Source organism: Crinia signifera, chromosome 12, assembly GCF_055691185.1.
Source record: "Crinia signifera chromosome 12, ASM5569118v1, whole genome shotgun sequence".
Classification (NCBI taxonomy): domain Eukaryota; kingdom Metazoa; phylum Chordata; class Amphibia; order Anura; family Myobatrachidae; genus Crinia; species Crinia signifera.
In genome coordinates this window covers 30,038,646-30,054,082 of record NC_139228.1, presented here as the reverse complement: position 1 = coordinate 30,054,082, position 15,437 = coordinate 30,038,646, and the positions used below count along the sequence as shown (strand labels likewise).

The 15,437-nt window shown below is 43.0% G+C and overlaps 1 protein-coding gene across 4 annotated transcripts in view; it reads left to right on the top strand.

The window, feature by feature from the left end:
- Positions 1-13,917, top strand: part of SLC8A3 (solute carrier family 8 member A3) — a 248,324-nt gene extending 234,407 nt beyond the window's left edge. For all 4 annotated transcript variants that reach the window (XM_083166353.1, XM_083166350.1, XM_083166352.1 and 1 more), the window contains 2 exons: positions 128-403; positions 4,653-13,917. In XM_083166353.1, the coding sequence (XP_083022479.1) occupies positions 128-403; positions 4,653-5,029 (653 nt within the window). In that variant the 3' untranslated portion in view covers positions 5,030-13,917. The remainder of the gene's footprint in view (positions 1-127; positions 404-4,652) is intronic.
- The last annotated feature ends 1,520 nt before the right edge of the window (positions 13,918-15,437 follow it).

The following is a 15,437-nucleotide window of genomic DNA, read 5'->3' as shown; positions in this document are numbered from 1 at the left end:
GTTTTAAAACTCTCTGGAATATTGCCTCATTCAGCAGTCTGTATGTTCTTACTGTGTGAAGGAAATAAATGCACCAATATTGTTATGAGTCCAAGTTGTTAAGCCGGTTTTCTTTGTTTATATGTAGCTGGAGATGAAGATGAAGATGAGTCTGGGGAGGAGCGGCTGCCATCTTGTTTTGACTACGTCATGCACTTCCTGACCGTGTTTTGGAAAGTACTCTTTGCATGTGTTCCCCCCACGGAATATATGAACGGATGGGCGTGCTTTGTTGTGTCAATCCTCATCATTGGCATCCTTACCGCCATCATCGGAGACCTTGCTTCTCATTTTGGCTGTACCATCGGCTTGAAAGACTCTGTTACTGCGGTCGTGTTTGTGGCCTTTGGCACATCTGTGCCTGGTAAGTTCAATCAGGGGAAATTTTTACCAATTACTGTGGTTCAAGCAAGGCATCACTATGGATGTGCGGGCAACACCCGGGTGTCAACCTTTCAGAGTGGGACATCCCTCCAGAGTGACGGGAGCTGGGTGCTGTGCTGTGACATAATTGCGCAGCACCGAGCTCATGTCACCATGGAGGAGTTGGCGTTAAAGTAAGCTTCTTCAGAGGCAGCCCAGCATTTTCAGGAGTGCTTAGCATGCTGTCACAGTGATGTAAATGGGGGATCCTTATGGGGCCATGTCACTTCCCACCAGTTAATTCCCCCTAATTAATGTAAGCGATGGGTTCTGCCAAGACCACGCCTTTTCCTGCTAGGTCATGCTCTTTTTTTTGGCATCATACAGCGAATGCACCAGGTATCACTGACCCCATGCCACAACTGAAATAAGTCATGGCATTACTATTATCCATGTCATACATATTTTTGTATATAACGTTCCCATCTATTGTCTCTCATTGCTCATTTTTGTTTCGGATAATAGGCATTATGTACAAATAGAACAGACAAGGGATGTAACTGATCAGTTCCACCTTTCATGTCTGTGCGTCTCTGCTGTGGCTAAACCCTCAAAGGGTAACCGATCCAGAGTACCTGGGGAAATATATATATGTATATACATAGGCGTGCGCAGCCCATTGTTTTAGAGGGTGCACCATTGGAGGGGTGTGTCCATCACCGCCTTCTGGGCGTGTCTATAAACTCGTATTGGGCATCAATGCACACAAAATACAAGGTGATTTATTTATGTATATGCACTGTAGATAGAATCATACCCCTTAAATTCAGTAGAAATCTGGACAGTGATTGCCAAAGGCACGCTGCAAAAATTTACACTGTAATGCCCATACCATATAATGCCACACACTGTAATGCCCATTCCACATAATGCCAAACACCATAATGCCCAACACACATTAAAGCCCATTCCACATAATGCCAAACACCATAATGCCCAACACACACCAAAATGTTCATTCCACATAATGCTGCAAATTGTAATGCTCATTCCACATACTGACACACACTTTAATGCCCATCAAGTATAATGCCACCTACCATAATGGGAGACCAGGCGGGCGGGAGGTGGGAGAGAGCAGGTAGGAGACCAGACAGGTGGGTTGTGGGACGGAGCGGGTGTGCGCGCTGTGCGTCGTGACGTCTAAAGGTCAGAGCGGGGCCGGGGGGCTGACATTATGGAGCTGAGCGAAGCAGTGACGCAGGTCCATCCACGCAGCAGCAACACCTATTATGTCCCCAGCCGCCGTGATCTGTTTGGCATGCTGGAGACCGGTGGCAGGCAAGTCATGCGGCAGTCCTGACCACCGCGGGTGCTGCTGAAAATCTATTTTGCGTGCAATCCGTTCGCACGCCTATGTATATATATTTATATATATATATATAGAGAGAGAGAGAAAGTTGTGCGGACTGGCTCTCTGCCTGGATGAAACGTGCCCCGGTGCCTTCCGGATAGATTAGGTAGCCAAAACAATAAACAGACAGTGACACTCGTAGGACTTTCCAAAAAGTGTATTTAAGGCAATGCAGAACAAACCAACGTTTCAGGGCAATTACGCCCCCTTTTCAAGGGGCGCTGCCTCCTCTAGCATCCTTAATATCTGTCTGCTGTGAAGGGGGCGGCCATTTTACAAGTGACAGGAGGAGCACCGGGACTCAGAGATTCGGCGGCGGCAATAGCTTCCGCAGAACCCGCAGCGCCCAAACTTCCCTAGTGCCTCCAAGCGACCGCGGGGGCTGGGGAGCTATTGCTATGCCACTGTATATAAAGAGATCTATACATTCAAATGGAATCATCAGTACCATTTCCCTGCATTGGTTATTATAAGGCACAATGGGGCAGATGTATTAAGCTTTAACAAGAGATAAATGTAAGGGTGATAAGGAGAGATAAACATCCAGCCAATCAGCTCCTTACTGCCTTTTTGAAACACAGCCTGTGTCCTGACTGTGTCTTTTCTTCAACAAGTAGAACAGATCTTGCTAACTGCTTTGGGGCTCATCTACATTTGGATGGAAGTAGTTTTATGACACACCTCTCAGATGTAGTAGTGCTTCTAGGTTCTACCTTCCCAGGCCCGCCCAAGGTCCCCCAATTCTGGTGCTTAGTTTACAATGTCCCTGAAATACTTTTAGAAAAGTAGGTAAGTATAGTTAAATTGAATTTGGACGTTATTGCATAGGTATCACATTTATTATCACATATAATATGCTGAGTTAGAAGAAAATAAATATTACTCCAAAGGGCCCCCTAAGGTATGAGGCACTGACACCCTGGGCCTCCCACTTGATCTGCCTCTGGTCCAAATATGGGGTGCCGTGCGAAATTCCAAAATCTCCCTGAAACTAGTTTTGAAAAGTAGGCAAGTATGATTAGATCCTACATGTCCGTTTTATAAACTTTGTTCCATGCACATGACTGGTGAGTCCCTGAACACTCATACACGCGTGTTTAACAGCATTTTAGGGGAAGCTACATATGTATTAGCCTAGGGCACCTGGAACCTTTCAGAGCGGGGCCGGGGGGCTGACATTATGGAGCTGAGTGAAGCAGTGACGCAGGTCCATCCACGCAGCAGCAACACCCATTATGTCCCCAGCCGCCGTGATCTGTTTGGCGTGCTGGAGACTGGCGGGAGGCAAGTCATGCGGCAGTCCTGCGAACGGATTGCACGCAAAATAGATTTTCAGGGTGCTGCTGAAAATCTATTTTGCGTGCAATCCGTTCGCACGCCTATATATATATATAGAGAGAGAGAGAGAGAGAGAGAGAGAAAGTTGTGCGGCCTGGCACTCTGCCTGGATGAAACGTGCCCCGGTGCCTTCCGGATAGATTAGGTAGCCAAAACAATAAACAGACAGCGGCACTCGTAGGACTTTCCAAAAAGTGTATTTAAGGCAATGCAGAACAAACCAACGTTTCAGAGCAATTACGCCCCCTTTTCAAGGGGCGCTGCCTCCTCTAGCATCCTTAATATCTGTCTGCTGTGAAGGGGGCGGCCATTTTACAAGTGACAGGAGGAGCACCGGGACTCAGAGATTCGGCGGCGGCAATAGCTTCCGCAGAACCCGCAGCGCCCAAACTTCCCTAGTGCCTCCAAGCGACCGCGGGGGCTGGGGAGCTATTGCTATGCCACTGTATATAAAGAGATCTATACATTCAAATGGAATCATCAGTACCATTTCCCTGCATTGGTTATTATAAGGCACAATGGGGCAGATGTATTAAGCTTTAACAAGAGATAAATGTAAGGGTGATAAGGAGAGATAAACATCCAGCCAATCAGCTCCTTACTGCCTTTTTGAAACACAGCCTGTGTCCTGACGGTGTCTTTTCTTCAACAAGTAGAACAGATCTTGCTAACTGCTTTGGGGCTCATCTACATTTGGATGGAAGTAGTTTTATGACACGCCTCTCAGATGTAGTAGTGCTTCTAGGTTCTACCTTCCCAGGCCCGCCCAAGGTCCCCCAATTCTGGTGCTTAGTTTACAATGTCCCTGAAATACTTTTTGAAAAGTAGGTAAGTATAGTTAAATTGAATTTGGACGTTATTGCATAGGTATCACATTTATTATCACATATAATATGCGGAGTTAGAAGAAAATAAATATTACTCCAGCCAAAGAGCCCCCTAAGGTATGAGGCACTGACACCCTGGGCCTCCCACTTGATCTGACTCTGGTCCAAATATGGGGTGCCGTGCGAAATTCCAAAATCTCCCTGAAACTAGTTTTGAAAAGTAGGCAAGTATGATTAGATCCTACATGTCAGTTTTATAAACTTTGTTCCATGCACATGACTGGTGAGTCCCTGAACACTCATACACGCGTGTTTAACAGCATTTTAGGGGAAGCTACATATGTATTAGCCTAGGGCACCTGGAACCTTTTATCAGGCCCTGGTGCCATCGCTGTCCCAACTTCATTCAGTTGACAGGATGAATATCAGTTCAGCGAAGAAGATGGCCGCCTCAGTCATCTGACATGGACGCCATGGAACCTAATCCATGAAATAGACTTTGTAACGCTGTCAATGTAGATTCTTCCACATACACTACTCAAACAGGCTATTTAGCTTTTTGTTTTTAAGTGACTAATAGATACACCATTTAAGAGCATGTACGTTGAATGGGAAAATAGACAATGTTCTTGGTTTTCTAATACACTGTGTATTATTGTCTTTTCTCCTAGATACATTTGCAAGCAAAGTTGCAGCTACACAGGACGTGTACGCAGACGCATCAATCGGCAACGTCACTGGGAGCAATGCCGTCAATGTGTTCCTAGGTATAGGTCTAGCCTGGTCCGTGGCTGCCATCTACTGGGCTTATCAGGGACAAGAGTTCCGCGTTTCAGCTGGGAGCTTAGCTTTCTCAGTCACCCTCTTCACCATTTTTGCATTTGTCTGCATTAGTGTCTTGCTCTATAGGAGGCGGCCTAGTATTGGAGGGGAACTGGGTGGCTCCAGGGGGAGCAGACTCATCACAACTTTGCTCTTTGTGACCTTGTGGTTACTTTACATCTTATTTTCCACTCTGGAAGCCTACTGTTACATCAAAGGGTTCTAAACGAAGCCAAGTTAAGCTAGCAACAAAGTACTGCTCTTTTCTGGTGGCAGTCCTATCATCGTTGAGGATCTCCAGGGCGGAAATTGTACCAGCCAACCAGAGAGCAGCTCTTCAACTGCCGGAGATTACCGAATCACAGCTCAAAAGGACCTTCTGACTGGTATCAATGGTTGATTGGGAGCATTGGGGCAAAACAGCGGTACTCTGAGTTCCTAAGAATCCTATCAAGAAAAATGGAGCACTTTCTAGCCAGCTATTACTGGAACAGGACAATGGATACACTTTAAATACTGGTCACTTTTTAATAACAATAGCAGGAGAGAGCTATTTGTGCCAAATATAAGGTACCAAGCAACACCAAGACTTTGACCTACGGCAAAATAACCAGCAAGGATTCCTTTATTTTTATTTTATTTTATTATGTGTTTGTTTGTTCTTCAGAGTCGCTTTAAACACACCTTTGTATTTATTTCATATTTTTACTCAACCTTTGAAATGAATTAAAAAAAAAATAGAATATTCTCAAATTTAAAACTGATTACACAGTGGTAGCAAAATATCTGTCCTACGTCTTTAATTTAGAGTCACTGCAAACTGGAAAATATGGAAATTGGAAATGCCAAGGAGAGCGAGGAACGGGTCATCGTGGCTTTTGTCCGATAACGTTATTGTCACTTCCTACAAATCGCACTGGCTATTCCAAGGATACGTGTGCGCCAGCTAAGGAGCTCAACCTAGCGATGGGCGGAAGAGGAGTAACAGATCCTACAGAATGGAGAGGAGGAATGTTGGTCACCTTATCAAAGCTTGTAAACCTCTGTACATACGTAACTGTGTTCACATGTTGCTGTTTGCCCGTGTGGTTGGATATTGGGAGTCAATTCAAAAACACAGTTGACTTTCAATCCTATAATTTTACCTTTATAATATCTGAGTACAGACGGCTATAAATATATATATATTATACACCTATATCACAGTTAAAAAAAAAACATATCAGACAAACAAATTATGGTTCTCCCATCTGGCCTTGATGATGGATGGTATGGTCTAACGACAGCTGGTAATAACTACCAACCCATGCCTACACCCGAAACCATTATATTTTTGTTGGGCTGATACACTATAGAGATAAAAAACCTAACAATTTCCCACCTGTATTTCAGTGTTTGTTAGGCGTTTCCCCAATACAATATATGGCTTCTCCTTTTTCATTAAAAGCCAAAATTCTATTTATTTTTTTATACAAAACCTTTAGATTTTGCTGAATCCAGATGAAGGTAACCCATTTCTCATCCATAATTTGCAATATCGCTTTCAAGTTCATTACATACTGTACTTGGGATTTTACAGGGAGATATATTTTTTATCTTATATTGATGTGGAAACGTTTATCTAGATAATTTATTCCTTCTATAAAATGCTGCTTTCAAATAATTTTACTGTGGTTTTATGTGGGGAGAGGGGGATCTGAGGTACTTTAATATCAGCCCTGACAACGTTGGGTTGTAAGATTTGAATTTTGAATCAACCGGAAGATCACACACAAAATGATGTCATTAGTATGATCAGAAAAAAAAAACCCACTGACCGGCTTTTGCATGTGATAAGTTAAACCTATTAAGACTTTAAAGCTCATTTTCCAACAATTGATCAAACTTGCTTGTTGTGTATGATAAATGGTCCAGCCAATCAGCTCTTGTCATGTGTCCAGCTTCTCTCATGTGCAGGACTTAAATTGGTCATACATAGGTGGGGGAACTCATTTATCTATGTCACCTATTTACCCCCTACCCCCCCCCCCCCCCCCCATTAGGCAGAGACAGGGTCAGTGGTAGGGTTTTTGGCATCTCCTGCAAACTAGAATGCTTTTTTGGGAGAATTACTGTGCTGAGGCAATGTGGAGGTGAAATGTTCCACCTCACCATTAGCAATGGTGAAACTCCGTTCCACCCCATTCCCCCTCACTTTAACCCCTGCTCATGTGTTTGATAAATGACAGTTGGGAGTTTTATCACTCACAACACTTTTTTTTCACTTGTTAGTAAATGGGCTCCTCAGCATGCAAGGTAGGTACAACTGGGATGACAGCACACATTGTCCTAAAAAGAGGCATATCTGCAATATTGCGATATATTTTGGGGTCACAAATGAAAATGTGCAGCAACCCATAGCCTGTACCAAATTTGTCTACTTTCAGTGTCAAAATATGAAAGAAAAACTGCGCCGAGTTTGATCTTTTGGTTCATTGTCAATGGGCATTGAGAGCCATTGCATCATCAAAACCCACCCATCTCTATAAATCAGAGCGGCAACTGCGTGATGATGACACAATGACATCATCACACCACTCCCACTCTTTGCTTACTGAGGTTGGTAACGATTGATGATGTCATTTGTACCATGTCCCTACCCTCCTTGCAGCATGTATGTGCCTTTTTGAACCTCCTAGCTGCATTTAATACTTTAAAGCGCAGTTATATATACAAATATAATTATTTTAGGGTGACAAGTCCCATATATATGTGCATTTAGTGAACAGGACCCATGTCCACTTATTGCCTTGTATTTTTTCCAGTTCATAAATCTCCTCCAATGGTTTGTACAATCATTGATAAACTAGGCTCATGTAAGGCTATCACGAATACAGGATCTGTGCGGATTACCTATATATATTGGCGTACACAGCTGCTCAGCAAAATGCACATTTGAATAGATTCTTTTTATATTAACTATTTTTGATTCCACACTTTAGGTCTTATAGGGGCTGTGACACTGCCCCATGTGATTTCTGGTATGTTGGGAAGTAAAACTCTTGTTCCTGATTCAGCAAATGGGATCTATTGTATGCATGCTGATAATCACAGCAAATCACTACAGCTCCTGTGAAATGGGTACAGATCGGTACCGATATTTATCTCCCCTGTAAAGTGTCAGTAAACCAGGATTAATCCTGAGTGTGGGGGGGATAGTATTCTGCACAACTAACAATATGTTATGAAAAGTGTTGCTGATTTTGTCATTTTATTTTTAATAGGGTTATTTGTTGCTTTCAGGTGTTAAAGGATCGGCGTGTAATTAAATGAATCGGCATGTTGTCAATCCAGGTAAAATATAACTATACCATGGTGAGATCATATCGGTATACAGACATACTGTATAAATTACATGTTACTAGTACTATAGATATACTTGTAGCAGTAATGACACTAAAGGTCTAACTTTTCAGCAATAAGAGTTTTTTGGGCACTTCTTAGGGAGATTTATTAAAACTTGGAGAGACATACAGTATGGGGGCAGATGTACAGTATTTAGCCCTGGAGAGTGATAAAGTAGAGAAAAACTGCCAACCCATCGGCTCTTAACCATCATTTTTTAAAGGGAGCCTGTAATGTGGCAGTTTGGAGCTGATTGGCTGCAAGGCTTAGTACCGCACACCCCAAATTACCCAAATATTAGCTCATAACTCATTTATCAAACACAGCCTGTAAATGAAAGAAGCTGATGTGTTAGTACTTTATCTCTCTCTAAGCATTGCTAAATCTCCCCACTAGTTGGGACAGGGATTATTGGTGGAAGTTTGTATTTTTAAGATCCTTCGTTTCAATATAGTTTCCCGGAATGTCCAAGAGATCCCGAAATCTTGGTATATCCTCCTGGGCTACTTTCCTGGATCCCAAATCTCTTTCTTGAGAAATGAATGGGGTCTTTGGTGCTGCAACCTTGAAGAGAACTGTGTCGTCATAGTTCCGATCCCTGCCGGGAAGTCCTGTCGCCGTAGGTTTTTCCCTGTGCTGCATGACGAATCTCATCATAGCAACGCAAAGGGGGCGGGGCTAGGCATGACACAATACTACACTTCTACTTTGTATAACTTCTGACTTAGTGGGGGGTATTCAGGATGGGAATCCGACTGTCGTAACGTCCCTGCAATCTTGTATCTTTCAAAGCTGGGTAGAGAACACCTGCCTCCTATTCCAGCCCATAGAACAGGGATGGGGAACCTTCTTCCCTCCAGCTGCTGTTGAACTACACATCCCAGCATGCCCTGCAACAGTTTTAGCATGGCCAAATAGCAAAATTGTAGCAGGGCATGCTGGGATGTGTAGTTCAACAACAGCTGAGGGGCTGAAGGTACCCCATACCTGCCATAGAAGGACTTTACAGCACTTCTCATTGGTGTAGCTGCATAGATGACACTGTGACTTTATAGGTTTTGGTTTGAAGAGGAAATAATAGTATACACACACTTACAACATGCATATACAAAACACATATTATACACTGATTATAACAAGCCCGTCAACTGCTGTGGAACTACCCTACCCAGCATACCCTGACACAGCTTTAGCATGCCCCAATAGCAGAACTGTGTCAGGGCATGCTGGCTGGGATGTGTAGTTCCACAGCAGCGTTAGGGTTCAGTACTCCCGGTATACTTTTGCAGCCTAATGACATTGTCTTCATCATGTGCGGTGTTCTCCCAACAGTAGCAATCCTGTATAGCTGCATTACACAGGTCCGACAGCCATTAGAGCCATGGTTGGACGCTTTTTTCTATCTCTGTACATACAGACCAACGCTTTTGCCAGTGGCACTGTAAGCAAATATTTAGCAATTTGTTCAAAAATTCATCTGACATTTGTCTTTGTGAACGAGAAAATTCTTTGTCATTATTTAACAATATAAATGATATGTAGGATAAATGGAGGCCTGCACACAGAGGCTAACCTGTGCTGATCCCAGTAATCAACATAATATTGGATGATGTCACTGGCTCCAGGTGAACTGACAGACATCGAACACTGGTTACTATATCAAGCAAATCCTCAGTGCGCTTAAAATTTGTCACTATAGTATATAGTTGCACTACGCCCTATGGAGTTCCTACTCCAGTTATCGTTAGGGGAAACCTCAGTACAGTGGCCTCATACATAGATCTCCCAGATTTGACCAATTGTTAATGAAGTTTAAATGCAGGGCAAGGAGGGTGTGAGCAGGAGGACCAATCACAAGCTGCAATTTTCTGAATAAGCATACACCTTTTATGGGGGGGGGGGGGGGGGGTTGTAAGCGGACGTACAGCAAACAGTGTTTCTTTATCAACTACTCAATATTTACTAATTGGAGATAACTTGGCAAAAAGAGAATTTCATAGTTGCCTACCCTCCTGCATTCTGCAGGAGACTCCCTGAAATAGCCGCAATCTCCCTCTCTCCCTCATTAGTCTAGCAATCTCCCTCATTTCACCTAGCCCACATTAAACTGTTACATTTTGGGGGGAAAAAGGAATGAGAGATAGATACAGTTACATTGAATCACCAGCACCATTTCCCAGCCCTTTACCAAGTATAGTAGCTCTTACTAACTGCTTTGGATAGAAGTAATTTAAAAAGATTCCTCTCAGATGTAGCAGTACACACTCACACTTCTAGGTGCCACGTTCACAATCTCTCCATATATGGAACTAGACACGCCCTTTGGGTGGAGCATGACACGCCCCCTCAATGGTGCAAAATTCTACTACCATGATCTCCCTGAAACTAGTTTTCTAAAGTAGGCAAGTATGGAGAATTTACTAAATGTAAATATTGCACTCTGCAGAGGCACATGTGCACAAACACTGCAGAGGCACACGTGCACAAACACTGCAGAGGCACCATGCACAAACATATCAGCCACTACACAGTTCACTTGCAGACAAGCAGTTTACTATCCCCCAGTATTAGTGATCTATTGTACACAATTTATAGCTGTGTCAGTGGCACTTGTACCTTTATCACAGATTGGGACATCTACAACTGTAAAATTCAATTTGTTACCATGTGTTCTATTTGCTAAACTGGGATTAACATAATGATGTATAGGGCAGGCTTTCCCAACCACGGTCCTCAAGGCACACCAACAGTGCAGGTTTTAGTGATATCCAGGCTTCAGCACAGATGGTTTAATCAGAATCCCTCAGATACTAATTAAGTCACCTGTGCTCAAGCCTGGATATCTACAAAACCTGCACTGTTGGTGTGCCTTGAGGACCGTGGTTGGGAATGCCTGGTATAGGGGATAATTCTGACATGGGAGCAAAGGTAAAACCACTTGGGGCAGAATGTAATGCCGAGTTAGGCGGCCGTGCGGTATGCGGGACGAACTCAGATGTTTTTTTCAAAGGTGCAATCACTTGCAAGTCAAAACGTCCGAGTTTGTCCCTCATCCCGGACAGCCACTTAACATGGGCGCCCCAAGTAACTGGCAAAAAACATGATACACTGCAAATGGGGCAGATGTACTGTTTAGAGCAGGCATGTCCAAACTGTGGCCCTCCAGCTGTTCTTAAACTACACATCCCAGCATGCCTTGCCATAGTTTTAGCACTACCAAATAGCAAAACTGTGGCAAGGCATGATGGGACTTGTAGTTTCACAACAGCTGGAGGGCCATAGTTCGGACATGCCTGGTCTATAGAGACTGAGATGTGAGAGCAGTGTGTTCAAAATCACACCGAGCTTGCAGTGTATAAACTGTTAATTGTTGGCTCCATGCAAAAGCAGCCAGTATTTACCCTGCATGCCACAAACAAATCCCCTTACATAGCAGCATGGTTTGTTCCACATACAAAATTACTGGTTTGCGCCCATCGCAGAACCAGGCCCATAATCTTACCCCGTGCTGTATCCGTGAGGCATCCACTGATTATCTGGTCTCTTCTAATGCAAAAGGATTTCCAAGCTGGTTTATACGCAAATGTCAAGTGATTGGTTCCAAAATATTCTAATGGAAATCTATTTAAAAAAAAACAATCTGTACTCTTTTTAGAACAACTGTATTTAAATTATATGACAAATAAGTTTATTTTGATACATAAATATAGGTTTATGGTTTTTCTTCACAAATTGGGTGATCTGATATTTGTCTATTGTGGGATTCATTTCTTCTGTATGAAGTGCTCTTATTCAGCATTAAGCTCACTTTGTCTGCATTGCTCTGTTGCTTGTATTAAAAGCAACCCCATCATCCCTTCTTTATGTTCATTTTAGTCTTCTTTGCAGTGTCTTTGGTTCCTCTAGTCTAGTATAAGCACATATGTACCCTTTTCATGTTTTGAAAATCAACAGTAAATGTAATTACCATAGCTTTCCCATATTTTGGTGAACTGATTTGTTATACGGAATTATTTATCATTTTAAAACCATCTGATTATATAAAGTAAGTGTCTTTTTTGTTTTGAGAAAAGCGCTATATAATTACTATTATCATGTGCACACTGCCATCTTCTGGACAATGTTCAAGATGCAGCTAATCCATTTACTAGGAACAGTGATCACTGAGCACACATATACTGTAGGTTGCATTCTCCTGAATATTGATTAATCTCACAGATTGGCCACCTCCACTGTGTGCATGAAACAGGTGTCCTTGGCCAGTGTGGTCAATTCATTTATAGATCGTCCTACAGTGTCTCCACTTTAATGGTAAGCAGAATATTTTTTTTGACTCCTTTACTATGAGAGTGATAAAGTAAACTAAAGCATCGTATAGTATGTATGTTTGGAAGAAATGTGGGCAACGCATTCTCTCAAGGGCTTATATGGTACTTTAAAAAAAAATTCTTTTTTTAAAAGTAATAATAAAAAAAAATCCTTCTTTCATAAAAAGTGGCTGCAAATTGTTTTTTAGTGGAAATATCCAATGGGCGTATATATTCCTCACGCCCATGCAAAATGTCTAAGGCAGTGGTATCAAACTCATGTTCCCTCCGGCTGTTGTGGAACTACACGTCCCAGCATGCCCTGCCACAGATTTTATATAATGGATGGCTAAAACTGTGGCAGGGCATGCTGGGACGTTTAGTTCCACAACAGCTGGAGGGTCATGAGTTTGACACCACTGGTCTAAGCTCTAGTTGGCAATGACTAGTAATGGTTCTATATATATAACCAAACATTTGTGTCTGATCTTCAGTAAAACTATAGCCATTTTTGTTGATGCACAAATAACAGTTTTTACCTTGCTACAGAGAGTAAGTATGACTAGTGTTTGCTATAGTATTACACATATTTATTCCATATTTAACTCCTACATGGGGCAGCTCGGTCGCGGAAACAGCGTGGCCTCCCAAAGGGCCAGATGCACTAAGCTTCAAAAGTGATAAATTGGAGAGTGATAAACAGACAGCCAATCAGCTCTTACCTGTCTTGTTACAGGCTGTGTTTGAAAAATGTCAGGCAGCAGCTGATTGGCTGGCTGTTTATCACTCTACATTTTATAGCTTTTGAAGCTTAGTGCATCTGGCCCAAAGACACTACAGAATGGATGCCTGTAGCCTCTAAAAGAAGCTGCACATAGCACTACAGCAGTGATTCTGGCAGCAGAGTGCTGTTCTAGGCAACCTGATAGCCAAATGTAGGAACTGAGATACCACCAACCACAGACGCCTAGTTACGGCACAGATATTTGCACCCCTCTCACTGCAACATGGTTTGTTCCAGATACAGTTACTTCCTTTATTTGTACTTTGCTCCCAATTGGACAAACCTATAACTAACCGGGAAGCAGACTGGACCATTTATTTGTGATGTAGGAAAGGTCCTTAGATGGTTTTAGCGCTCACTCCCCAAAACTTGGGAGACATTTCTGTAAGTTGATACTATTAACCCAAGTTTGAATGTCCTACTTGTTATCACAGTCATGGCGATGCTGCACAATGCTGAATTAAGCCAGTTCACTAGATCCAAGTGTCCAACAATGGAACGTGTGGTGTCCTGTGCTGCCACGAATGACACATTCTAAGTTACTGAGGGGTAAATTTACTAAATCTACTGGAAAAAGAAAAAGAGGTGATGTTTCCCATAGCAACCAATCAGATTCTGTCTATTCTTTTCTGAGGGGCATATGTCGGCAAAAAAAAAGAAGAAGTGAATAACTCATGTCGACATTTTGACTGTCAACCTTGCCATTGTCGACCAAATGTTTGTCGACCATCCAACCATGTCGACTTTGGCCATGTTGACCTATTTCAGGTGTTAACGTAAGCCCTGTCGACCTTCAGTGGTCGAATTAATGCATGTCGACATAAATAGGGTCGATCCAATGACCCATAACCACGCAACCTTTTAAGGTACTTGTGTACTATCACGGCGCCCATCGCATCGCAGACCATAAGGCATGCGATGCGACGAGATTTCCCCCGATGTCATACAATGTTAAAATTAGATAGCATTGTATATGGCATACAATGCGATGCGATGCGATTTTACATTGTATAAGCCCCCTAATGGGTGCTTACAATGTTAAATGCACCCCCACGCCACCCCCAGTATGAACGTGAACCCGAAGCGTGGCGAGCGGCGTCGGTACGCGTCCTCCGACCTTTTCATACCCCCACTATCCACGTCGGCGTGGAGTTGATTTTATATAGTGTGGCGAGCACAGCGAGCCACCGAGCCCGAAGCGCGGCGAGCGGACGCGGAATACATGTAAAGTAATATGCGTGCACTCGCCACGCTTCGGGCTCGGTGGCTCGCTGTGCTCGCCACACTATATAAAATCAACTCCACGCCGACGTGGATAGTGGGGGTATGAAAAGGTCGGAGGACGCGTACCGACGCCGCTCGCCACGCTTCGGGTTCACGTTCATACTGGGGGTGGCGTGGGGGTGCATTTAACATTGTAAGCACCCATTAGGGGGCTTATACAATTTTAAATTGCATCGCATCACTGTGCATCGGGTGTATGGCATGCGATGCGATTAAAAGTCGTGCGACTTAATATCGGGGGCGCCGTGATAATACACAAGTACCCCTTTCAATATTTTAATATTGCATATCATGTATAACATAGTAAAAACACTTGACCAAAAATGATTTTACTTTTCCTGTCTACAAATCCTCAACAAAACGTGGGCTCAATGTAAATGGAAATATAACCACCGCACCACCGTGGTTTCCAATCATTATACAATGGCAAACACACAGAGCAATATCAATCAAGATATTTTTATATCATGTCTATAGGTATCAAATTCACTTTTATATGACATCATTGATCACAATTGATAAAAAAAGGGATAAAAAAAAGGTTAAAATGGGTCATAAGGAGGAGATGGAAGACTTTGAGAGTCTGGGAATGGGAACACCCTGAGATGATGACATGGTACAGAAATCTCATGGTATGGTCTTGGTATGTTGCTTCTCTTGGCTTACGTGGTGGATGGGAAACCGTTATGTGCTGTCCTACAGAAAGGACACGGGGGGGGGGATCATCTGTGTAATCTATCCATATGTTATTCTGCAGTCTGAGTTGCACATGTTATGCAGTAATAAGGAGGGATCGGATATCCCACGGGACAATAAGGGTTTTCTAGTTAAGGTTGTATAAAGACCTATGTAAGTTACATTACATTTATAGGTTT